Below are 25085 nucleotides of genomic sequence, written 5' to 3' on the forward strand. Positions count from 1 at the left end.
TCTTCACTGACATCTCCTCCAGCAAATCAGATTTCCGGAGGTGGGCAAAAAGGAGGATGACGCAGCCAATGAAAACGCTTAGAAGTCTGGGTTTATTTCTGAATGACGTAACCAACAGTTAAGGCATTGTTGGAGCTCTTGCTAGTTCAGAGACAAAAGGGGTTGGCGATTTATGAGCTGGGGGAATACGAGATTAGCACAAGAGCGCCCACTGCAGGATTAAAGATAATGATAGCAGGTGGAAAATCAATTTTGTAATGGCTGGGAAACTAAAATTTAACTTAACTGTAGTATTGTTTTTAGAAATGTGTATCTATACCCGTAAGGATGATTTTAAACTTACTTAAATCTGATTTTAAAGTGTCAAAGTGTCTGTTATGTCAAATAATGTTAAAGGAGAGAGTCAGGATTAAAACATGCATTTCTTAATGGCATTAGATCGTGCCGTGTTGCCTGCCCACAAGGTGTTAGTATTTCTCTTCTGTAGAATGTCGACCCAATAGAAACACGAGTTCGGACAAGGAAATCGTTTATTCTTGATTACACTGTTCTGTTTCTGTGTGTTTAAAGGTGCATTAACGTGCACCACAATTATACATATTTGTGACTACGTTAACCACTTATTTTCTATGGCTTAATCCCCCAAAACATTACCATTCCAGTGTTACAACTCAAACACACCAAATGCGTTTTATTGTGGAGTAAGGAAATAATTACACGAGTGCACTTTTCTCTTTCTCTTCTTTTTAGGAGTTGAGAAGATGCTTCTTTACTCCCGTCTCCTACCTTTCACAACTAAAAGAACATTAAATCAATTTCAAATGTTAGAGAACGGTGCCTGTTCCCATAGTAGTCTTTGCAATGACGTTTTTAAGTGAAAACCAAAGGAACTGGGAATGTGACGTCTGTTCTGCCGAGTCTGTTAGCTGAAGAGGTGGGGCAGAGTTTTTTTTTATCATTTCAGCAAAGCAAAGTCCGATACATCTCATTTTAGACGAACCTGAAAAGAATAACATAAATTATGTGGACATACCGCATATTACTGGAAGCAGAACTAGAAACGGGAAAAACTGGAGAAATTGCATTGTAGTGCCAAGGTTTTTGTCGATAATGACATACACTATATTGCTTTGTCAGAAAAAAAACAATTTATTTTTATAGATGTTCAGGCAGCACCGCATGGTGTGAAATCTGCACTAATTCACGCAACAGCAGACCTCAATGGATATTTGCTTTAGCTTAATCTCATGATAAAGACTTTGGTGCTGGAAACTTTAAAAAGTCAACAACCCCTCGCATTTCTGATCATTATCTTTGCGAGATGTTGGTAAGCAGAGGTAACTCTTAGATGAACGAAATATTCAGCAAATAACGCCGCCCGGAAGCCCGACAGTTTCTGGTGAGCCCGCCGCAGATTCTGTCTGTTCGTGCTGACACAGCTGCCCTGGTCTGTTCTCACGCGAGAAGGGCGCCAAGAATCCGTGTGCTGGGTTCAGCGTCGCTCCTCTAAGAGCGCAGATAGTTAATGAAAAAAAAGCGTCTAATACAAAAAAAAACAGCAGCAGAAGTCAAGCATTCTTCATCTAAATATTTTTTCGCATGCTTTAGCGTTTTATTAATATTAATCATTTTAGCATAAACATGTTTCTGTACAGTACATCTATATCTGAATCATTTGCTAGGGCTACCCATTTTAAAATGCATTTTCACTTCGCTGCATTACGTTTTGGTGTGACACTGTTGGACCACACAAATTACAGTTACTTTTGATAATACCTGTGTTTGTTCCACTCTGTCATTTCTATTACTGACTATAACGCTTTGGAGAATGGTATGAATAAGCATAAGCGTACCTTTACACATTCGAAATTGTTTTTATATTGTGATTTAAAGAGAATCTATGATTTGGTGAAGCTGCAAGGAAAAGAGAGAACTGCTGTTTGTTTTTTACCACAGACCACAGCCAGCTAAGGTACATGGCTGGAAGCTGAAGAAAGGACAATTATAATAAACGCAGGGAGCCCACCCCTCCCGATAATGTAGGATCACCGAGTCCTGTTATACCCGTGATTGGTTTTATGTGGCTCTTCTGCGAAGCCTGGTTGTGTTAGCAGCTGTAGTTTCTGCTGCATGGGAGCCATCACTCAAATGGAGGCTTTTAAGTTAATACCCCAACTTGAACAGGTCTGTATTGAAGACAGATGCTTATATTTTTCAGAGTATGCACCCCTTATGTGTATCAATATATACAGCATTACACTGCATACAGAGTGCAAAAGTGAGAAAGCTTACCAAAGCAAATACAAGAAACCAGGATGCTGTAAGGGAGTTACAGGTTTTTGATGGGAGTCTGACTGTTTTACCTTGGCCTGTGCATTGTTCTGTGCTCACTGATGGACAGTGTATTTTGACATTTCTGAAACCATTGCAATCCAGTTGGTGTAGAACCCCTCTTTTTCCGCACAATACTACAGCCAGGCATGGGATCCTTTTTGTGTTATATGAGTAAATGCATCTTTGATTGGCCAGTTGGATGACTCCAATTTATTCCATTTGGTCCCCAAGACTGTGGGTGTGTTCCTCTCAGCTGTTAGGCCTCATTTGCATTTCAGGATCTTCAAAGGTCAAGCAAACAGTGTCTAACGATTTCCTGGTTGGGTGGCCCTGTTTCCATAGGGTAAGCAAACTGAAACGTCCATCAGAGTCCATTGCCTTAGGCACCATCTGAAAAGTGCTAATGAAATAGTAATCTAATTAATTTAGGGAAAATGAAAATCTACTGCCCCGAAAGTATTTTAGGTTTAATATACTTTTATAAAAACATTTAAACTAATATAGTTTAAATACTTTTGGTAGCAGTCACAGCAATCAACTGTTTTTTTTAGTCAATATCAATATACTGCTAGATTGTCTAAAAATCATTTCAAAGAGAAATATTTATAAAAGGAACAATAGACCCTCCAACTTTCTTATTCATCTTTGAGCCTTTGAAAACACTTTTAAGAATGTTTTTTTATTGATGTCACGTCAGTTTTATAAGTTTTATAAAAGGAACAAGCTTTAATCATTTTTAAAGTAGCACAAAATTATATTCTTGATCAAAACTGGTCATCCGAGTTGAACAGAAAAGGCTCACCTTTTAGTAATTCTAAGTTATTTATCTGTCGTGTTTTCATAGCCCATTGTAAGGGGCAGTAAATTTAAGAATTTTAATTGTGTCTTGTGGTGCAATTTTTCTTGCAGTCAAACTTTGGGGGGTAACGAAGACCACTCTGTAAAATTTAATGTCATTACTCCCATTACTTTTGTTTCTTCATTTCTTCGTTTGTATCATTATTCAATTTTTTTAAAAAACAAGCAGAAAAAAATCAAAATAGTTTATGTAAACTTGAAACAAATAGCTAGGTATGCACTAAAACTTTTAAACTAAAATTCCCTTTGAACATCCTTTCATTCGTTGTAACCTTAATAAATTCCAAGATTCATATTCCTAGTTACATGGTGGCAGCAAGGAGTGTCATTCAGAGCCTTTTAACAGCAGCATTGCTCACAGTTTCCCCAGGTTTCCTAGAAACTGACACAAACCAGTCATGTGACCAGGGCTCGGTCCTGACATAATAGAAACTGCCAAAGTCACAGACTGGCTATTTCCTGCAAGGTCAAAACACTGAACAGAGGAAACACGCCTTTGTTTGTGTGACCAGTCAATGCAAGAATACAACAATAAGATCACTGTTATACAGTCTGAGCACTCAATATTGTTTTGAGATTTTTGTTTCCCATATTGTAAACCAATAATTATAACATGAGACTTCAGAGGTTGTCTCTGCTAAAGCTCTAAGACTGCAGGACAGTGTAATCTAGCACAGAATCACTGTAAATAACTATAAAGGTTTAAATTTCAAATAAACAGACTGAGCACAGATCATGAAACATCAGCATAGCCAATCACGACTACTATGCAGTTAAAAGTCACAATTGACGATATTACTGGTTCTGGATAGTACCTGACAATATTATAAAAATACCATTTCAAGTTAAAAAGCAAGATCTGAAGGGGTTTTGGCAGTAATAATTGCCCTTAAATGGGATCATTAAATGGACCCCTGTGAGCAAAGTACAGATGAAAGTGGTTTTGTTATTCTGACTTGGTCTCTAGATAGTAAAATTTTAATTGCCTAATAAATGCTTCTGGCAGCCTAAGTGTTCAGCCAAATAAACTACTATTTTAATGGTGAGTCTGCCCCCCAGTGGACAAACATCACAATCTTATCAAGAAGATCAATGAATGGGAATTAATACTTTTATGATAAAACAATACATATAATAACTATTAGATTGCCATGGTTTATTCTACTGGGATTTCTTTTGCTTCATCTTAATGGTGGTGTCAACACTTTTTCACCATTAAGCGATTGCATCAGTCACATCTATATCAAAATGAAGCTACTAATTACTTCAGTGCATAGTGTTCTGCAACTGAAAGGATCTAAAAATACCTTACATGAAAGTGGATGTATAAGGAGCCACTTCACTCACTACTGACAGCCCCCACTTGAGTGATGCTAGTACAGTATACACTACTCCAAATTCTTTTCTACTTACAATCCGTTTTCTACTTCGTCCACAGCAAGTATCTGCATATACTTCCAGATCACAGTTAAGTGACCTCCTTCCTGGCAAGTGCTATTCATGCTCTCCAACTCAATCAGTCCTGCCTCTTCTCTCTCAACTCAGGCCATTACTCGGAGTCTAGTCCTTTCCACTGGTCACCCATACCTTCACTAATTCTTCAAAATACTAATTCTTGCCTACTAAGGTCTTAAGCACATCCAGTCCTTCATCTCCCCCTACCTCTCAGCTCATCGTCTTCCCCCAGTTTGATACTGTAATCTGCTCCCTTCTTTACTGAGGCTTTCCTTGTTGTATACTGTTCAAAGAGCATTGTATTCACAGTGCTCTGCACAAGCACTGCACAGCAAAACACATGCCTGCCTCACTGTTGTTTTTCACGTCATTTAGATCTTCACTTTTCCTACTGTATCTAAATGTAATTTTGGTATTTATTATTAATATTATCTATTAGTGAATATCTTCTAAGGCACCCTGGTAAATTGATCTTTGGGAAAGCTCCAAGGGAACTTCAATGACCAAGTAGTAAGCATCTCGTCCCAAGGACAGTGCCTCCTATAGAACACTGTCCCCCAATCACTATACTGGGACACTGGTTTCGAAACTGTAGTGCAACTCCAAAAGAAAATGCTCCACCTACTGGTCCATCATCACTTTCAAAACTCCAGAATTTGCAATAATGAAGGGATCTTACTAGAGTTTAATTCACTTTTCATCTCACTAACTTCAAAAGTTGCATAACATAAAGCATAAATCTCAACCAGGCACATACTGAATATTGCTAGTCACACCTCACACTCAAAGCATCAGCTCCAAGAACGGCTTTGTCGAGAAATACTAAATTTAGCTGCTAGTTAATACAATACAATTAGGTGAGTAAAGCTAGTGAAAAACCTAGGTCTTCTTTTCAGTAGCTCACCTTTGCAAAGAAAGTATAAATGACCATCTTAAATATTACAACAAATTTGACTACAACAGTAAATCATTGTGAAGTCTCAGCATATTATTAGTGGAAACAAGCTGTCATTTTACATTGGTTCAAATTTGTTTTTACTACAGTGCTCAAGATCTTTCAAAATCAAAACCAAGCAGATTGCCTTTTTTATCCCTCAGCCTTCTCGCTAGACGACAGGTTGTTAGGTAAGGTGTCTAAGGAGGCGAATGGCCTCCTCTCACCTGTTAACCCTTTTTTTTATATGCTCTTTAGGTGGCCAGTTGAAAATTCTTGGAGACATTGTACTCTTTTAACAGAACTCACAAGCTAGCTGGTATTGGATGCATTGTAGCATCATTTAATTTTCAGCATCTTGGATCGGTCAATGGGTTCAAAATTGAGTATAGGGAGAAATGGATCAGTAATATCGAGTAGAGAGTGGGAGGCATCTACTGTTCGGCAAAGCAAATCACCGATAAACTTGTAGTATCTCAATAATGAGAGGTAAAAAACAAAGATCTGACTAGAAAAGATGGACCACCATACTGAATTAACAGAAATGCTTTGTTTTTAAGGTTACACATCCTCCCCCATTCCGATTAGTTCTACCCACCCTTCCTGTAACTGAAGCTGACAAACATATGATTCAAACCTTATTTTAAATACTGAAAATAAAGAAATTTGCACCTCCTTTTCTTGAAACAAATTAGTGAAGGGGCTTCCGCAGATATACAGTCCAGCTTCATTTCCCCAACACCTGGGACTACAAATCTTGCACATTAATTCAGTATTTATTACCGACACCCACTGCCTTAACCATTCTGTCTTCAGTGTTATGTACAGGGGATATACAGAACCCTAAAATATTTTATTACTTGTTTTCTGACAACACGCTTGCACTTTCCACAATAAAAAAAAACAACTCAAGACAAGGGGCCTGTTCACATGCAGAATATTCCAACAAAAAAACTGAATGTCTATGGAGTCCACCGCATTTTAAAATTATTGCGTGACATAAGAATTTTACAGTGCTGTTTTATTGTAATGGACGGCATTTGACAGTTCGTAAATTTCAATATAAAATATTCAGTCACAAAATAGTATTGCTACTAGATGTAGTTTTTAGATAACCCATTACACCCGAATCACTTTCTGGTGCAGGAAAAAAAAATTAAAACACAATGCAGGTACCAGCACAACAGTGAAATTATATTACATCAAAGATCTCATTTTTAATGGTCCCAAATATACTCAACAACTAAGTGTACACTCAAGAAAATAAAAAGAAAATGAAAAGATATGACAAAATGATCACATCTAGAATTCCACTCAATCTTTAATCAAGAAGGGATGACAAATTTCCAAAATCTGCAGTTTAAAGGGCAAAAAGGGAAAGGATAAAACAGGGGAAATGTTTTCAGCTCTTCCCCCTACAGAGGTTTTAAAAACCTGTTCTAGTGCGACTTAAAACGTCCTGAAAATTTAAAGGCAGGTCTCTTTATAAAAAGAAACTGCTGGCATTTCTGAGAAGAAATACTGCTGAGCAACAGCCTTTTCTTCCAAAGTGTCTGCATCTGGTCCGAGAAAAAAAGTCTTTTCTTACTGAACATATCAGTTTAGGATGAGTCCCAGTACTGAACGTCTGTGCCCTATGGGCTTGCTGTGTTGTCCATCCCTGAGAAAGGGGCAAAGTGTGGTCCGAACCCGTAAGCTCATGGGCATCAGTCTTGTTTTCCCCCCCAGCATGTTGTTTATGTCTAATAAAAGTTCACTTGTTTCAAATTTCTCCTCAAATTGGCACTTGATCAGCAGAATTCCATTTGGAGTTTTTTGGATCTGTCTCACCAGATACCACCACAGCAATATGTGGACTGTAATTTTCTTTTTTTTTATTCTTTGAAGTGAAACTTTACTGTAAAGTTGGAGTAAAGGCCCAGGACAGGGGGTAGGGGGTCACTTCTAAGACCCCAACTTGGATTTCTTGGACAGAGGTGGACTTTCCTCCTTGTTCTCTACATCATCTTCCTCCTCCTCATCATCATCGGGGTAGTCTACAAGCCCCACGAGACCTCCCTGTTAAAAAAGAGCAGTATTAGAGACATCATCCAAACAATATTGTGGCACAAAGAGTCAAGAATTTAGCATTTTCCAATTGCTTCTCTGACATGCGTTTTAATGATGTGCATATATTTCCAAAATAAGCAATGAATAAAAAGTTATTTACTTTCACACAACTGCTAAAACCTTTTCAGATCTGCTGAGATTTTGTCAAGGGAATTAGGTTTAAAAATAAGTGACAGTTTTTTTGTACACTCAGAACTCTTTTTCCCCAAGATTTATTACACCAAGTGTAATTATCTTGCAAAAACAACACTGCTGTCAAAAGATGGCCAATGGATTTTTCAGGTCTATGTTTGAATTTATCATTTAAACTAACAAGGTTTTGTTTTTGACATATGGATACATAAAGAGTGGCAATGTGAATAATGCAGCATTAGGTTTGGTGATTACATATCAAAAAAAAATCTTCAGCAAACCTATTTAGAACAGCAGCTTACTGCTATAAGCACTGTGCTACATGGGAAAATGCACTCTGTCTTGTGGAAGCCTTGTGTCATTCAACAAAAGGTTTCTTTTTCAGTACTGATCAATCATGTAAAAATTGCAGTTGAAATCAGGAAAAATCCATCAGAACATAGTAAATGTTTGAAAAACACATCCTAGAGACATACCTTATAAATGTACCATATTATGAAAGCTGTAAAACTAATTTGAAACTGTATGGAATGAAAATGCACTTGCAATACACAATTTCCTCGACATTCCACAGAGACACGTGCCACTTTCTATTCTTACACTACAAATCTCACAAAAAGGCAGATTCCTGCTTTTTCAATAGTATTTAACTCAAGATGCCCTTTACTGCAGGCAGCAAATTCATGAAAATCATCAATTAGAACTGATATCAAGAAGGGTAATTCCAAATAGCTGTAGGTGCGAAACAAGAAAAGCTGTATAAAAACTCAATGCGACTGGACCTTTTCTTTTTCAAATGACACATATCATACCTACTTAAAAAGGAAACTCCAATACTGTTATTTTAGTGCAGAATTGAGGAATAATATTACAAAGCAAATTCTTCCAGAAATATATATATATTATATAGAAAAAAGACAGGAACTGCATACCGGAAATACGGTTGTAAGAAAACACTATATATATATATTTTGAAAACACTATATATTCTAGAATTGCAGCAGAGACCTGCTAAAACCTAGAGGATAAAATTAATAGATATTGTGAAGGCCGTCTTTGGGAAACAATCTCCCAAAACAATTAAAACAGATTCAAATGGGGGGGAGGGGGGGTGGGGGGGGGACAGTTGGCATATCTAAATAATTCACCAGGGAATTGCCGAAGATATTTCATTAAATCTCATTTAAACGAGATGGATTTGAAAAATGGAAAATGACACAGAGAGGCTGGTACCTTGGTAGTGATAGCTGCCGTCTGTGGTGTGCTTTTGGCTACAGAGCCCGGGGAGCCCGGGGACCCCGGAGAGCCTGGAGAGCCAGGAGAGCCGGGGTGGTGACTGACTGAGGACTGGCTGGTGAGAGTTGTCTTGTTTCCACTAGAGAAGGAGAGCTTGAAGCTGGGACTCTGCCGACCCGTTAGGTTAGATTTAGGCAAAACTTCCTTTTCCTCCGATTCTTTGACTGGAAACAAAGAAGTATGCATAAAACATGCCTTTAACCTGAAGTTTCTACCATTATACAGGCAATAAAGCCTGGTGTAATCAAAAAAAGTTTTATTTTAGGAAGGATTTTGAATTAAACAAAAAACCTAAGTATATCTTAAACAAAATTATACCATACAAAGCAGCTAACAAAACACTTTTTTTAAAAACAATTTAGCTGTTCAAAGACTACACAATAATATCTATGCTTAAGAAAAACAGATGATGTTCTTACATTTTTTTCTTTCCATAAATTTGCTAATAGGGTCCATGAGGTCTTCATCGGTTTTCATTTTATCTGAAGGAGGGACAACTGCTTCTCCATCTTCTAAATCATCTTCATCAGTGTTGAACCACATCTCCTCCTCATCTTCCAGTGTGCGAGCATCCCTGCGATATCTGTGGTTCCTCAAGATTGATCGCATGCTACCAAATGAATAAATGTATTAATGATATTTGCCGTTGCAATGATACACAAGACCATATCATTCTGATCACTTTAGCACCAACAATGGAGTGGAAGACCGTTAATTTCCACGTAGTAATATTTCAGAAACGCAGCACCTTCATTAGACAATTAATAACTTGGATTACCCGTGGTCCATTTAGATGTATATCTCTATATTGAATATTTTCCTAAAGTACGGAATCGCCACTTTCCACATAGTGATTAACATTACAACCCCTGTACCGCACAGTCAAATGACTTCTTCTTCCAACTCCAACTCAAAGTGCACTTTGGTGACAACAGTCACCAAACAGTGCTCTATCAAGCAGTTGAAAATATATATCTTAAGACATTTCAGCATGTCAGATTGGATTTTTGAGTGGAAAGCAGGTTAAAGCTATAATTAGCAAGCAGAGTCTGTATCTAGAGTAATCAACAGGATAACATTTTTAGTTACTGTTGTCAGTTCCAATAAGTGTCTAAGAATATTTATATTTATCATGAATATTTATAAAAACTCAGACCTAAATTTTACCTGAGCAGTTTTCACCAAGACCATGCTAGAATCATGTTCCTGAAAATACCATTAAGATTTAAATCACATAAATATGCTGTATTTTATGCAATGTCCCCTGGGAATTCTGTAATAGTTTTGTCAAAATGTATGAAGGTTTCTATAACATTTTGTCATTTTTCTTTTGCTAAATTTAGAATCCCCCTTTTCTCTCACCATAACGCTCCATCTTTGGAGAACAACTTTATTTTCTTTTTCTATATTCTCTCAAAAATTATCTTACAATATTTTTTTGCGTCTCTGGCAACATTCAAGTAAGCCTCCGACAGGCCCATCACATGTTTAAATTGATCTTCCCCTCCTTTTTGTCATTGTTGTGTCTTTACGTCTTCTTCTCGATTTTATTAATTTAGAGGTTAGTTTCAAATGTGAAAAGTCTGTCACATTTTCACGATGCACATCAGAATTATTTTTTTTAAATTGAAATGATTGAATGATCAAACTTTAAGAGCGATCAAACTTCAAGACAAATTATGTACAGACTGCAGTGATAGTTTGACCCACACCTGCTTTATCAGACACTAAACCTCTAAATCCAATTGATTCTACAACTGAACAACTTTTTAAATGAGGTCTGAAGCATTAACTAACCTTTAAGAATAACTGGACTCTAACTGGCATTGATACGTTGTGAAGACACTGGTCTACTTTTACATTTCTATTTTTGTTTTGGGAAGGCAGGTAAACGATATAGATGAAAGATATTTTGTATAAAAAAGATTTTTTTTCTACCACAGTAATCTGGGAGATGACCTGACTCAGCAAGAAAGACTAAAAGATTCCCTTAAAATTCTACAAAAAAGGAGAATTCAGTAGGGAAATGAAATATTTAGCCAAGAGTAACGAATAATTTTGTACTTGTATATATTTTAAATTCAAAAGCTTTTTTCTCCACTGCACAACTTGCTTCAGTATTTTTAAATTTCACTATCTTTTAAACTATTTATATAAGTTAATTTTTGCTTTATAATTTCATAATGCAGCGGGCCACCATCTACTCCAACTACGATAAAGTACCATGAAGAAGTATTGACTGCCACAGAAGTCTCCAGTAGTACATTTAATCCATTGGTTTTAAACATGAGGATAACATTGGAGTCCCTTATCTATGTAACCATCTCATCTAAAATTAGTTCTCTCCCAGGTATCTTAGTCTGGTTTTCTATTCCTTTTACATAATAGATAGTACTCAATTGGGATGTAGTCTCAAACTATATTTCTCCTTTACACAGATAGCACACCAACTTATCCATTTCAAAGTACGCACAGAATGTGTAAACATCATGCTGCCAGCTCCAGATGAAAATTGCTCCCACCCTCTCTTACAGATCCACTCAGGCTTTAACCAATACCTACCAATATGCTTCGATAGTGTCCTGTGAGAGTTTTTGGGCATATTACTAACATGCTTTTGGATACAACTGTGCTATTGAGTATGCAACTGCTTCTAATCCATTGATTCCCAAGTAACTGTCAATCTTTAGGCACATCACCTTTTAATTTATCTGCAGCCAAAAGTTATATTTTATGGGAATGAGTGATCTTATATTGCAGGTAGTCCAATAACTGGCACAGATTTTGTTTATAGAAAAATGTACAACTAGATTACATTTGGCAGCATAACAATTGTGATAGCTTGGTGAGATGATTTTTATCTACATTTCCCATCCCTCAATTTTTGCAAGAATTACCATGTATTTTTTTTAAACATTTGTCCTATAAAATCAATTAAATATATGTAAAAGCATAAAGAAAGGAAAATGGAATGAGATAAGACTTATATTCAGAAATATCAAAGTGATCTATTTTCTTTGTATGAGTTCAAGAACATGGCAAGAGGAAAATGTTGACTGCCATGCAGCACAAATAGCTCTCAGTAATGTTGAAATTTTCACATTTATTACCTGTCCAGTTTGGGGTTATCTTGCCTTTCCCTCTGTTGCTCATAGCGCAGCTTCAAACCTTTGAATGTCTGGACATAATCTACATCTTCAAGAGCCTTCCAATAATTTTCAATCACATGAGCAGTGAGGGTCTTCACATCTTCCTGTAAAAATCCCCCCCAAAGTCCATATAAAAACACTGTATTCAGCATGCCTAAGATGTTACTGTGTTATCACAGAGAAGCTACACAACAGCACATACCACAAACAAGACAAATACAAGATCACATTGTATCTGTACCTTTAAATGATGAGGTTATTCAATTTAACACATTGTATAATCTTCACAGATAAATTCAATTGCACTGTATGTTTTTCTAATACGTTAATAGCTTAACATGCTCTTGTCCTTTACTGCCGAGCACCATTTAACAAGTTAAAAGATCTACGAGACATCTGTAACATAACATGTCCACAAGTCTTTTCCTGCCCTTCCCTTCCTTCCTAATGCTGTATCAGCAGCAGTATGAGGCCGAAGGATCCCCGTGCTGGACAGTGATTTAAACCCGTTATCTCTGCTCAAAAGCATGAACAGTTGTTTTAAAAAACACGTGTGAAATTAATTTTAGATGGATGAACTGATAATGAAAACCATAAAATGATATTCCATTTTAGACAAAAATTTATCTGATTTAAGTGATCTAAGATCCCATTTTCTTATCAACACTGAACTGCCAGGAAATTACAGAGGAAATAATGGGAGAATTGTACTTACCACTCTGACATACTCAAACATTTCAATAATTGCAGAGTTCATCAAGTTGTAACGAGATCCATTATTGAGGAAAGCTTTCACAACTGGTTCAAATAAGAAGTTTCTCATTATGTAGCGGTTATAATATTCATCTTTTAACCCGATTATTTTCCTCATAAATCGAAGTGCACCTGAAAAAATAAGTCAAATAAGTTGTACTTTAGTTATAAAACAGCTATAGTTTTTAAGGTAATTTGACGGAATTTTCAGTTGTTACAATTTTAAGTACTATACCAGATTAGCACAAGTTGCAGTTTAACAACTGGTTAACTATATTGTAATTGTAAGAAAGGGGAAAATTGGTCATTTCTGATCTGATATTTAAAAAAAACAAAATCATTATTTTTATTATATCTATCCAATTTTGAAATGCAAACCACTTTTTAACAGTCATTCAACAACTCCTGTCCCTCTCGATAGAATCATGCACACAAGAATGGTCCTTACAGAACCTTTCTATATCTGCTTATAGAAATATTTGTCACTTATAAGGCTGCAAGCTTCACAGAGAACCAGCAGAAGCCTGCAGGCACCTGGCATACTACAGGAGTTGCTGCAAAACAAGTGGTCCATGTTTGATTAGTGTTCACACTACCACAGTGGCACTTTCATAACTGTGCCCTAGTGCTTGGGGGAGTCAAGTCAGTTAAAAAAATTTGGCCATAGAGCAGAAACTTGCCAAAGGCCAAAACCTTTGCTCCCACTTGGGAACAACTGATAAAAGTTTAAAGCAGACGCCAATTATCACTTAATACGTTAAAGCAAGTACTTAAATGACTGAAATTTAAATTAAACATTAAAAACACTGAAATAGAGAGTATCTAGAATAATGTTCCTTAAAGATCAAGTGTTTGATACTATAATTTCCCCAAAACAGTTTTTCACAAAAAAAAAGACTTACATAGTGCAAGAAAGGCATGTTTTGAAGCCATAAGCACAAGCACCCTTTTAAGAATATCCTTGTTTATTATGTAATTCTTGATATGGTAGGTGTGATGCTCCACACAGAAAGTGAGCAGTTCCAGTATTAAAGCCAAAAGCTGGGATGTCTGAAAATCATCTGGAAGGTTGACAGAAACAAAAATAAAAATACAGACATTATAAAAAATGCAGGACAACAATATGAACTAATTAAATAGTTAAAAGCACTATAATCTAGATGACTGCTCTGCTCTTCACACTAAAATGAACACTTATACTTTTAATTTCCAGTTTTTTAAATGCAGGATGGTCCTACTTTTGTCCTAGAGAGCCAGTGTGTCGACACAATTGTATTCTATGCTCATAACCTATATCAGTTCGTTATTGGTTTCACTGAACCAATTTACTAACTTCTACCAGCCCTCCTGGTTCTGATGCTTTAAAGACACCAAGAAAAACTGCTGACAAACCAGCTCTTGCAGACCATAGTTGGATCACCTTGTGTTAATGTTGAAAAAAATTGTTTAAAATGTAAAGCATGCTTAACTACATAAGTAAGCTGAAATTGTACCTTACTGACACGAGAATCAATATTTTACATTTTCTGTGGATGCAAAAAAATTGAAGAAATGAAAACAATGCAGACACTTGCTCCTTCTTGCATGCACTCACTCCAAGTGTCCCACAGTTGTAAAAAAGAAAAAAACAAATTAAGAAAGGAGGATGCAACTACTACTACAGGACGTCTACCTGGTAGGATTATAGGAAAGTACTGACCATTATGTGCGGTTGTCTCACCTTTGCTGGGCTTCTCCTCTGTTGTGTTTGCCAGCAAGGGGGCAGTGAGAACGTGCATACAGTGTTTGTAGAAGAAGCTTAAAAACTCTGTCTTCTCAGTTTTCTGCAGAAAAAACAAACTCAATCAATCTTAAAACTGATTACAAAAAACAAAGATTACACATTTAAAATTGTTCATATTAAGATACATCCATCCATATTCTAACCACTTCATTTAGTTGAGGGCCGCGGAGGAGCCCATGCCTATTTTGGCACGCAACAGGCACAAGGCAGGGTGCACCTTGGACATTTGGACAGTCCATTTCAGGGCACAAGGACACATTCACACCAGGTCCTATACCACAGAGGCCAATTAACCTACCAGTAGGTCTTTAGAATCTGGGAGAAAACCCACCCGAACACAGGGAGAACATTTAAAACTCCATGCAGAGAGCACCCAAGGTCAGGAATTTCACCCAGGGGCCCCAGTGCTGCAAGGCAGCAACACCAACCACTGCATCACCCTGTTGCCCACATATTAAGATGACAGTCAGTTAAAAACACTAAAAAAAGAACATCAGTTGTATATTTGCTAAACTACATGCAAATATACAAGGGTGCACTTCAGAAATTAAGTTTCATATACTGAGACTGTCAAAGAATTCTGTTCAGAAAAGGCAGCTTTCCTACAGAAGCCAATGAAGAATGCATGTTTACAGAAGGGGGCAAATTAAGAGAATCACACTTACGTTGGCGGTGGCTAGCATGTTTTCTGGATCTACTAAAGTTCGAAGCAAGCCCATGAGCTGCACCGCACCCCCGAGCTCTGGATCAGTGTCACAGATCATGTGCTCAATGATTAGATTAATTAGAAGAATGTCCTGGAGACAAAAAAAACAAAAATGATTTTTTTTTTTAAATAAAATGGGTGTTATGCATGAGAATAAAAATTAAAAACTTATAACTACCCAATCCAGTCAGTAAAACATCACATTCTGCTATATTGCTCACCTCATTGTGCAGCAACAAACTTACAAAGAACATGCAATAGGATTAAATATATAATGTAATCAGTATCAGTGTTTAGAAAATTGGCATCAATACAATGTTCAGCTGACATTACAAAGTTCACAGAAAATAAAGCATTAGCAGTTTAAATAAAGATATTAGTTAACCGACTGCTTAAAGAGAAATATAAAACTGCAGTGGGTCACAACCACTAACCACTTACATCATCATTTTGCTGCGATTCCTGCATTACAAATTCTCGTACCATGGAGGGGTTGTATTCAACCAAATAGGAGAAAATATCAGTGGCAGCACTACGCACTTGAGCATCATCCATTCCCTAGAAGGAGAAAATAACGTTAACATCTAAATGAACATTTCAAAGCCATTCAGGGAAAAATACACATTACAATGATATCAAACAGACGAGAGAGATTTAGTCACAACATTTATGTTTTCATTTTTTTGCCTTTTGCTTACCAGAATGACTTCTAAAGCTGGTAGAATTCCCATGTTTGACAATGTTTTAAAGAAGGCGTCTCTGTTTTGAGGTTGTAATGTTTGAGAAAATGCGCAAAATTCCTTAAGAAAGTTTACCTATAAGAAAAAATCATTTAAAATAAATTAAAGGTTACGTCGCACAAAAACTGTGCAGCAAGTATGAAATATTTAGAATACTCGGATGTCTACAATCAAACGAAGCCAAGTAAATGTTTTCTATTACCTTAAACATATCTAAAAAATTTTACAAGCACAGCAATGCTATTGGGCCATGTTGTCATAAGTATAAGCTTTCATAAAAAGAGAAACATACAAGTCATTAAAGATATCATTCTAAACTGTATTATAAAACTTACAGATCCTTCATTTACAAATTATATTTTTTATATAAGACTTTTTGCTACCATTAATCTAAGCACTCTTACCAATTCATGTCGTTTATCATCATCTGTTGCTTCGTCAGTTAGTTGTGCAAAAAGGTCTGTTAGGAACTTTTCGTCGTCCTGGAAAAGGAAATGAATAAAATTAATTTATTTTTCTGTTTATGCTGCAGTCTCTCTTCAGCATGGCAGCTTCTGTTGTGTCTTTGGAATCCAGGAAAGACATTAAAAGGGTACTTTACCATGATCGATATATAACATCAACACATCATCTAGGCTCATGGTACACAGTTAACCTTTGTTCTCATCATCCAAAGCAATGCACAAATTAGCTTAATAAAAACATAACACCATCAACTTCTATTTCCAAACTTGTACGAACATTTGCTTTTAGACGATTTGGTTTTGCAAAGACATTTCATAGAAGCTGATGGTTTCATTTAAAGAATACAAGTGATGAATACAACCCAACACGTCCATACCAAGAGAAGCAGACAGAACATATTATGATTGCAGCAGCTTGTCACAAGTACTAGATTGTATTTAATCTGCTACAAGAGGCACTTGTTTCTTGGTTTTTATTCTGGCACTCTAGGTGAAGGTGCTTCACAAAACTGACATCAACCGGCTGCCGGAGACGTGGATTTATCTATTTGAGGGGTCACATAATTACACTTACGGATATTACAAGTTTACAAAATGTGATATTATTTTAAAAGTGCAGCATTATAACTGCCTAACTGTTTACTGTGTATTTTATGATATGTTCCACACACTTTTTATACCATGTGTAAAAAGAAAATCTAGAACCAACAGTAAAGAAATGCTGAGGATGATACAGTACTCTCAATCGCTTTACTAAAGTATCTTGCACTCAAAACTGCAACACATCTTATTATTTTAATAACATCCATCATGAGTAATATACAAGTTCTCACTGGCATCATGAGCATGAACAATTACCTAATCACATTCTACAAGGCATGCAAATGCAAAAAATCCAGACCATACGTGAAAACCATCAGATACAATAAAAGAGCGATAGTAAAAAGTATGCGTTTAACAATGTTAAAAATACAAAAATTTCAAACATACTGGACACCTCATCATAAACAACATTCATATCTTATTTACACATGGGGCAGTTTTAGAGAAAGTCTCTAACAATACTATAGGATGACATCTACCATCTACACCGAGACTGAATTGGCTCATGCTAGGCTATCGGTGTCTGAAGCTCTCAATGGTGATGTGTAAATGAGTTAGTGTGTGTCAGGGTTTGATGGCGTCGATTTCTGTGTGGCTATTGATTTGCCATTAATCCTTGACACCAGCTGAATGCTGCATGATATGGTAGTTATTTAATCCTCACACTGATAGCACATTCCTTCTGCCTGCACTGAGAAACACACTGTGGGGAAAAAAATGATTTTTCTTCCCCTGGAGAAAACACTTTGCCTCTTTGCAGTGTAAAGAATGGAAGTATTTAAGTAAACCACTAAAAACAAGAGTAATGGGCAAAAAATTGCAGTTGCAAAATCTAATAAAATAGAATTCTAAAAGTGGCTGTAGCATTCTTGACTTTTAACCATTGGAAGTTTTAGAAGGTTTGCTCATATAATTGCTTCCCTGGTCACCTCAAGATTCACAGATGTTTCAATATTAAAATACTGTGTTCACTGCCACAGAAATGCTAGCAAGTCAGATCCCCTGATTTTTAACCAATAATCAAGGAGACAGGGAAGAAAGTGTTCTTCCATTTAAAGTGAAAGATCCGAAACTTTACATTTTTAAAAGCTAAATTTAGTAAAAAAAACGTAATTTCCAGTTCAACTGTAACTTCAATGATGCCAAGTAGCAGCCTATTACATCTCTCTACCCACTCTACTGTGAGTCATGATGATGGTTCTTCAAATGTACCTGCCAAAGATAGCTCCTCGCTGTTTATAGTAACTCATCTCACACCTACTGAAGACGGTTTAAAATACCACGTGGTACTGTAGGTGTACAACATTTAAGGTAGATTTACTGCAAAGGGAAATATTTAGCAATATACTTTTTAACTTGTTTGAAAGGGGAAAATCATGTTTGTGAGTTTCGCACTAGATCTGTACAACCAAAACCAAACTGTAAACGTTCTGCATTCTTTTAATTCTAATCTATAATATACTTACTAACGTCAGGTAAATAATTTGCTGTAGTTCTGCATCACTGGATTCTTCCAAAATAAAGCATTTTCACATAAAGCATAATTTACTTTTATCCTCCCCCTTGCTGTTGAATATCAAGATTTTGGAATTACGTCCAGGCGAATAAAGAAAAAAAAAACAGAGACCATGAGGCACAGTTCAGCTGTGCACAGTTAGAAAAACATCACTAGCCACAACAAACAATCTAAACGTAAACTTTCTCCAGGAACCAAGTACAACTAATTTCCCAAATTAAAAAGAGTAATGTTCCCATGTTGACATCAGTGAAGGAAAATCCAAAAATTGGACAGTGTTTATATTGCTTAATGGGGAAAACTTACCTGCAACATTCCAACAATTTCAACTTTATTAAAAAAGATAAAGGAGTGAAGAGTTGACAGCATGTTTTCTTCAAAGACAGAAGGTGTGGGAAGGACCATATCCTGAATGTACTGTACTCTGTACGTCTGATGAATTTTCTGTTTGAGTTCTGGGTCTGAGATGGGAATCACCTCTTTAAATTTTGCTGTCTTTGTCAGGAACTCCCTGTGTTTCCTTGGCTGGGGTAACGAGGGGTCGTACTCTAGACAGCCTATTACATCCATTATACATTCCTCGGAGAACATGACCTCGAAAAGCGCAGTTCGGTTCAAGAGAAAAATTCCCTTTACAATTTCGTACAAGTGGTGCAATCCTTCCAGGTTTTCCAAGTCCTCACATACGTGAAAGAGTTCCAAGAGTTTCTTGATGTAACCCTCATTTTCTAAGGCCAAAGCTAGCTTCTCACGTCTCAGTGGGGAAGGTAAGGATGAGGCTACCAGTTCTGCCACTTCTTCCAGTCTGTTCAGCTCACAGGGAGGCAGCTCAAGGCCAGGGGAGGACATGTCATCGAAGCGCTCCTCTTCGGACTCATCCACCAGCTCCTGGGTGATGTCCACCGATGGATCCTTGCCCTGAACCTAACAGAACACAAGCAATGGATCGGTTTTACAACACAGAATCCTAAGAGGCTTAATACTCTCCATCCTTTCATTTAAAGAAGAAAAATGAATGCAACTATCCCTCCGTAAATACACTTCCAGATAGGACTCCATACTCAAGTCCAGCCACCTGAATGCCTTATGGTTGATAGTCCAGCAGAGGTCCAAATTACTTAACTGAAACCTTAATTCAGCTAATTAAGACTTATCTTCAGTTATCTTAATTGTAGATAAGAAAAATATTTTAAATAGCTTCAAGAAATGTTGAGACTTTCTGCAACTGAGAACTCAGGTGCAGCAGGAACTAGAAAGAAAAGTCAGTATGACAAGGCTTGTTCTATAATCACTTCAAACATTAGCAAACATTTACAATTGACCAATTGACACAATGTAAGATATGTATGTGTTAATTCATTTAATTTCAGGAGACTACATCTTTCTGTAAGCATAAAATGGAAACAAAGCAGTGCAGAAGTTATACTATTGTTAAGGCCCTATTTGAATCTCGAAATGACCTTTAAATATAACTGCAGAAAATAAATAGACCTAGCTAATTTAGGAAAATCCAATAAAGTTCTTTAGAAAAATATTCTGGAACAATTTAATCATTCCACTACTGTATTACTATATTAACATATCCACTACTGTAAAAGCCTCAACACTATTACAACCACAATTTGCGCCAACTATGTTGCATCAATTAAAAAAGTGACCCACACAATATAATTGAAGATGATTTTTTTACTGCTGCTGTAGAAAATGAGTCCAGTTGTGTAAGCCTAGTATGGTTTACAATTGACGTCAGTGCAGTTCACCCAGCTAGTGGTATCCTTCATGTCCTGTCTCCGATCAGTTATATACACTGTATACGCGTGATTCAACCTCAACACACAACTGCATGTCACTAGCAGCCTTTACAGTTTCCGAGTCTTTGGCAAGTTAAACCATTTTGGTTTCACTTGCAGAAGCACAAAACAGTGTGCATCATTAAATCAGACGAGTTTGCTGAACTGTATAGGATGAAGTGAGTGCATTGATTCAACTCACCTGGCATATCTTTTCCCATATCTCATCACACCCTGCTTTTTCCTGAAAACTAAGTGCCAAGTCATAGTTTTCTGCTTCGGACCAAACTATCAATGTGTCCTGTGGAGACAAAATAGTTGCCCTTAAACATTAAAATGCATTAAAAAGGGACTGGAATCATGTAACAATAACCAGCAGTTTTGGAACACATAGCTTGGTAAATTATTAAAAAATGGCTCCTTACTTCCATAATAAAGTGATCAATCTGTAATCTATACAGCACTATTTCTAACTTAGGTCTCAACATACAACTGCATGTATGAGTTTAAGGGACAAACTTTGCTTAAATTTAGTACACAATACAAAAAATTGAAAATATTACAAATATCATTGAAATCATACAAAGCATATTCATTTAAATTTAAAACCAAATTAATAAACTACAATACATTTAATATGCATTTTCTTTAAGGCGTCAACACTTAAAATCTAAAGAACCGAGACTTTAAAAAGTTACACTTTCAAAGAAACTTACCTGCTGCTTCTGGTAAGCAGTGTTAGGGTTTATTTTTGACTCCAACAAAAGAGAACCTGCAAAAAAAAGCAACATTACATAATGTGTTCACTGGTACCCAATAAAGAGTAAAATGAAAGAATTCAGTGCAATTTATTAACTCAATGTCGATATCTTTATCCCTTTGCCATGCGTAAATCACAGAGTGCTTCCAATTTCATCTTGACACAGGGCCCTGCAGTTGGCCATGTCCTCAGTCCAAGAACAGGGGTAGGAAACTGGCACAGCATAAGAATGCAGTCTATGTCACACCTGTCTCAGCTACTCTTCAGCACTTTTAACAATGAATGGCCTATAGATAGGAATTGCAGATCATGTCTTTGATGTAAACAAAACTTGTTTTCTAATGTATCAAAGCATAAACTGAATACAGAAAAGTTAAAAATATTTCCTTTGTCACTCGTGCAAACATTTTAGTTTTCCGAAATACTGGGAAAAGTGCACACAATTCAATCACCAGTCTCCATGAGCTTGTTACCCATTGGTGGCAAACATTTTCATGCCATCAAAATCATCTCAATACTTTTAAAATTAATGTTACAAAATGAATTACTTCTGATTTCAGAAAAGCAACCACTCCATTCAACAAAGGGTGAGGTATATTCACTCCTTGCCTACCAAAATTAAATTTAAGTAACACCTGCAATGTTCCACTTGTGTTGATGAAATGGAACCCCAAATGCAGTTTTAAAATTAAGGAATAACCTATTAAAAATGAGAAAAAACACAAGAGACGGCCCAAGGTGTCATGGCATTTTACATTACACAATTAACCAGATTCCTTGAAAAGACTGGAGCATTAGTGCCACATAAGGTTGTTCTTTTTCAACTTTAGGACTTGGAAGAGCAAATAATAAAAAATACTGTACAAGTTAAAAAAATCTAAGGCCGATCTTTTAATTTGTTAACAATTAAAGACTGCAAACTGTACTATTAAATGTACAAATTGTTCTAGCACATTTTAGCTGTGCTGCCATTTGTAATACATAAAAACTAAAATCGCATGCTCTAATTGTAGACACAATGACAGACAACCTTAGGCAGTACTACAATTCATCCTGCACGAATATAAGAAGCTTTGATAAGACGATTAGAAGAATCTGAAATCAGTACCTCTGGATGTAACTCAATAGCTTAAGAACAAAAAAACAACGTCTAGAATGTCAAAATGATCAGTAAAGAACGAGAAACTGATGAAAAGTTATTATTCCGGTCCAACTGGTATGGCGCTCGGACGAGTTGGTGCAACTCCTTCAACTTCCAACAGGTTACAGGCTGAACAAGCTGCAGGAGCGCAGCAGGACGAGCAGCCGAGCAGCGGACTGAAAACAAGCACTTTCAAGCAGCACGTTTAGAGGATTTTTTTTAATCTAACGTTGCGTTTTCGATACTGTTACCGAAGATCCAACACTGCACGTTCAATAAGAGACTGTCTACATTATAAGAGCTGCAGGCACAACTCTTCAGGACAATACAAACATGATTCAGTATTTATGAGGCTCTCGGACCTCGTTCTGTCAATACCTGGACACAATAGATGATGCATTCAAATACAAGTCTGAAATAAATGATTGGTTTTGTGCAAATCCTTGTATCTTTACTCAAACCTGGAAATCAGAATCTATGACGCCTTTGTTGTGCAATCACACGTTAATAAGGAGATGAAAGGTGTAATTTTGTACTTGTGTACGTAGGGGTGGACAACTATAGAGGGCATTAAGTACGGCAATCGCACTAAATAGCAGGACACTGGAAACTCAATGATCCTCGGCATGCACCCCCATTATCTGCAAGGCTGCATCTAGTGATCGAACCCTAACCCTGCTAAAACAATACAAAGACATACATGTTGTGCGGCTTTCGCCCAGCGTTACATCCCCCTGATTTGTAGAGCTGTCTCGGTTAAGACCTCGAAAGCACAAATCAAATCACTGCTTACTAAGGGAAAAGCCAGGCGACGTGTTTACACAAGTATCCGCGCAACTTTCAGGCACCAGCGGCGCTTAAAACCAGATCGAAACTTTACCCAGGTCTGCAAGCGAGCACTAAAACCTGTTAACAGAACCTTACTTTGGGGGGGGGGCAGCTACTGGCCACTTACCGTCACTCTCGGCCCGCACTAGCAAGGACATGCCTTTCAATCTCTCCACGTAGCCGGAGGACACATGCCCGGTGCCCCGGTCGTCCCACTGCCGATCTTCGTTAAGGGTGTAAACCTTCACTCGTCGCCGAGTGTCCGTCATTCTGCTAACCCACCCCGCTGTTCACACCCGAAAACACGCTTCGTCGTCCACCCCAGAGGCGTCGGACCCTCGGTCTCCGATCCTTAGCCCGGCCCGTCAGGGCGATCAGACGGCTAGCCTACTACAGCGCACACTCGCCCAGCTCGGGAGGGCGGCCTTGCTACCGAGGGCTTCAGGACGCTTTCGCCATTTTACCTCAAGTTGCGCAACCCTGTAAAACACTGCCCTTCCCGCTGCACAAGAGAAAGAGAAAGCGAGATATAACCCCGGCTGCACAAGGAGGCCACCAACGAAATTCGGCAGAAGGAGAGGGAAAGAAAATGTTCAGAGCACGACTGGAGAATCGGTGTTGTCGACAGCCCTTATCTGCGCGTATTTCTCATTCTTGGAAACAATGAACGCTTCATACAGAACCGCATGCGAGATCGACTGCATTATTTCCGCGAAAGGACGTGTCCGGATCTTTAATTTTAAAGGCAGCCGGCTGTTTTTATATTTATTTTCTATTATTTATACCCCTTCCCTAGCGTTCCGCCATGTTCTGTCCTCGGGCCGCGGAGAGAGACTAGCCTCTCCCCACAATTCTGAACACATTTAAAAATTAAATAAATTCAACCGGAATATTACTTGAACTCCCTTTATACGGAACCCCCCACGCACGACTACAGTTTCTCTTTAATTCCCAGTTTTATTTTATAATTACAGTTCCCTCAATCAGAACTCCGCCATCTTGGGTCCCCTCAGAGTGCCAGCACGGGGTCTCCAGCCCAGCGGCAGCAGGGGCAGCCCGCCACTATTTAAAGGAACAGCGCTTTCAATCGCACCTTTCAGACTCTCCATGTTCGGGTTACCAACTACTTTGACATCTAAAAATCAGTAAGGGCTTGTAATATCGGAGCCAGATAAGACTTTTTTTCCCAAGAAGTAACTGTAATTTACAGAATATTACACTGATGTCAACAAAGCCCCCAAATATTTGTATTTTAGGAGCTTGCAGGACAGATAAACCCATGAATGCCAATTAATTTTTTAGCTGTATGTACATCTGATTTAGACGTGTGCAAACAGTAAACAACAGATATAACATGTAGGTGTGGTAAAATATAAATCAAATCAATAAAATGACAATTAAGGTGGAAGTGAAAATCAAAAACTGTAGGAACTGAAACAATGTGAAACATGTACCGGTAGTCCGGATACAAAGATGAAGTCCCCCTGTTTGACTACCTATTCCAGGTTTAGAAGCAAGTACATTTTGTAAATTACATGACTAGTTTCAGAATAAAACATTAGTGGCCTACAGAAAAACAGTGGCTGCAGGATGTAGCCGAGAGCCCCAGGTGCTTCTCGAGCAGGTGCAAGGGGCTTGTGGTTTCTGTGGCTAAGGGGAGAGGTTAGAGAAGGAACGGGCTCTGGGGTTGGGGTTGGAGGGAGCAGGGGGAAATGGGACTGAAGATTTTCAGTA

At 37.5% G+C, this 25085-nt stretch overlaps 1 protein-coding gene across 2 annotated transcripts; it reads right to left on the reverse strand.

The window, feature by feature from the left end:
• Nucleotides 1–6884: 6884 nt before the first annotated feature.
• Nucleotides 6885–24386, reverse strand: smek1 (SMEK homolog 1, suppressor of mek1 (Dictyostelium)). 2 transcript variants are annotated; one of them, XM_006632550.3, is made up of 15 exons: nucleotides 23479–24386; nucleotides 21339–21394; nucleotides 20825–20923; nucleotides 19139–19756; nucleotides 16654–16731; nucleotides 16208–16324; nucleotides 15951–16067; nucleotides 15469–15600; nucleotides 14741–14843; nucleotides 13923–14081; nucleotides 12983–13152; nucleotides 12229–12371; nucleotides 9538–9728; nucleotides 9056–9282; nucleotides 6885–7639 (listed from the first exon to the last, which is right to left on the reverse strand). In XM_006632550.3, exons 1-15 carry the CDS (start codon nucleotides 23618–23620, stop codon nucleotides 7526–7528), a joined length of 2466 nt encoding a protein of 821 aa, XP_006632613.2. In that variant the 5' UTR covers nucleotides 23621–24386; the 3' UTR covers nucleotides 6885–7525. The 2 variants fall into 2 exon arrangements, with proteins under 2 accessions (XP_006632613.2, XP_015206449.2); XM_015350963.2 differs by having other exon boundaries at nucleotides 14720–14843.
• Between the last annotated feature and the right edge of the window lie 699 nt (nucleotides 24387–25085).

This window comes from Lepisosteus oculatus, chromosome 8, assembly GCF_040954835.1.
Source record: "Lepisosteus oculatus isolate fLepOcu1 chromosome 8, fLepOcu1.hap2, whole genome shotgun sequence".
Lineage (NCBI taxonomy): Eukaryota > Metazoa > Chordata > Actinopteri > Semionotiformes > Lepisosteidae > Lepisosteus > Lepisosteus oculatus.

What these genes read in the sequence shown, in the direction of transcription:
- smek1 (XM_015350963.2), bottom strand. Translation starts at nt 23,620, where the DNA reads ATGACGGACACTCGGCGACGAGTGAAGGTTTACACCCTTAACGAAGAT. An exon ending in AGTGCGGGCCGAGAGTGACG is followed by an intron (nt 21,395 to 23,478) that starts GTAAGTGGCCAG and finishes TTTTTTTTGCAG; the next exon opens with GTTCTCTTTTGTTGGAGTCA. An exon ending in AATCGCAGCAAAATGATGAT is followed by an intron (nt 15,601 to 15,950) that starts GTAAGTGGTTAG and finishes TTTTGTCTCCAG; the next exon opens with GACATTCTTCTAATTAATCT.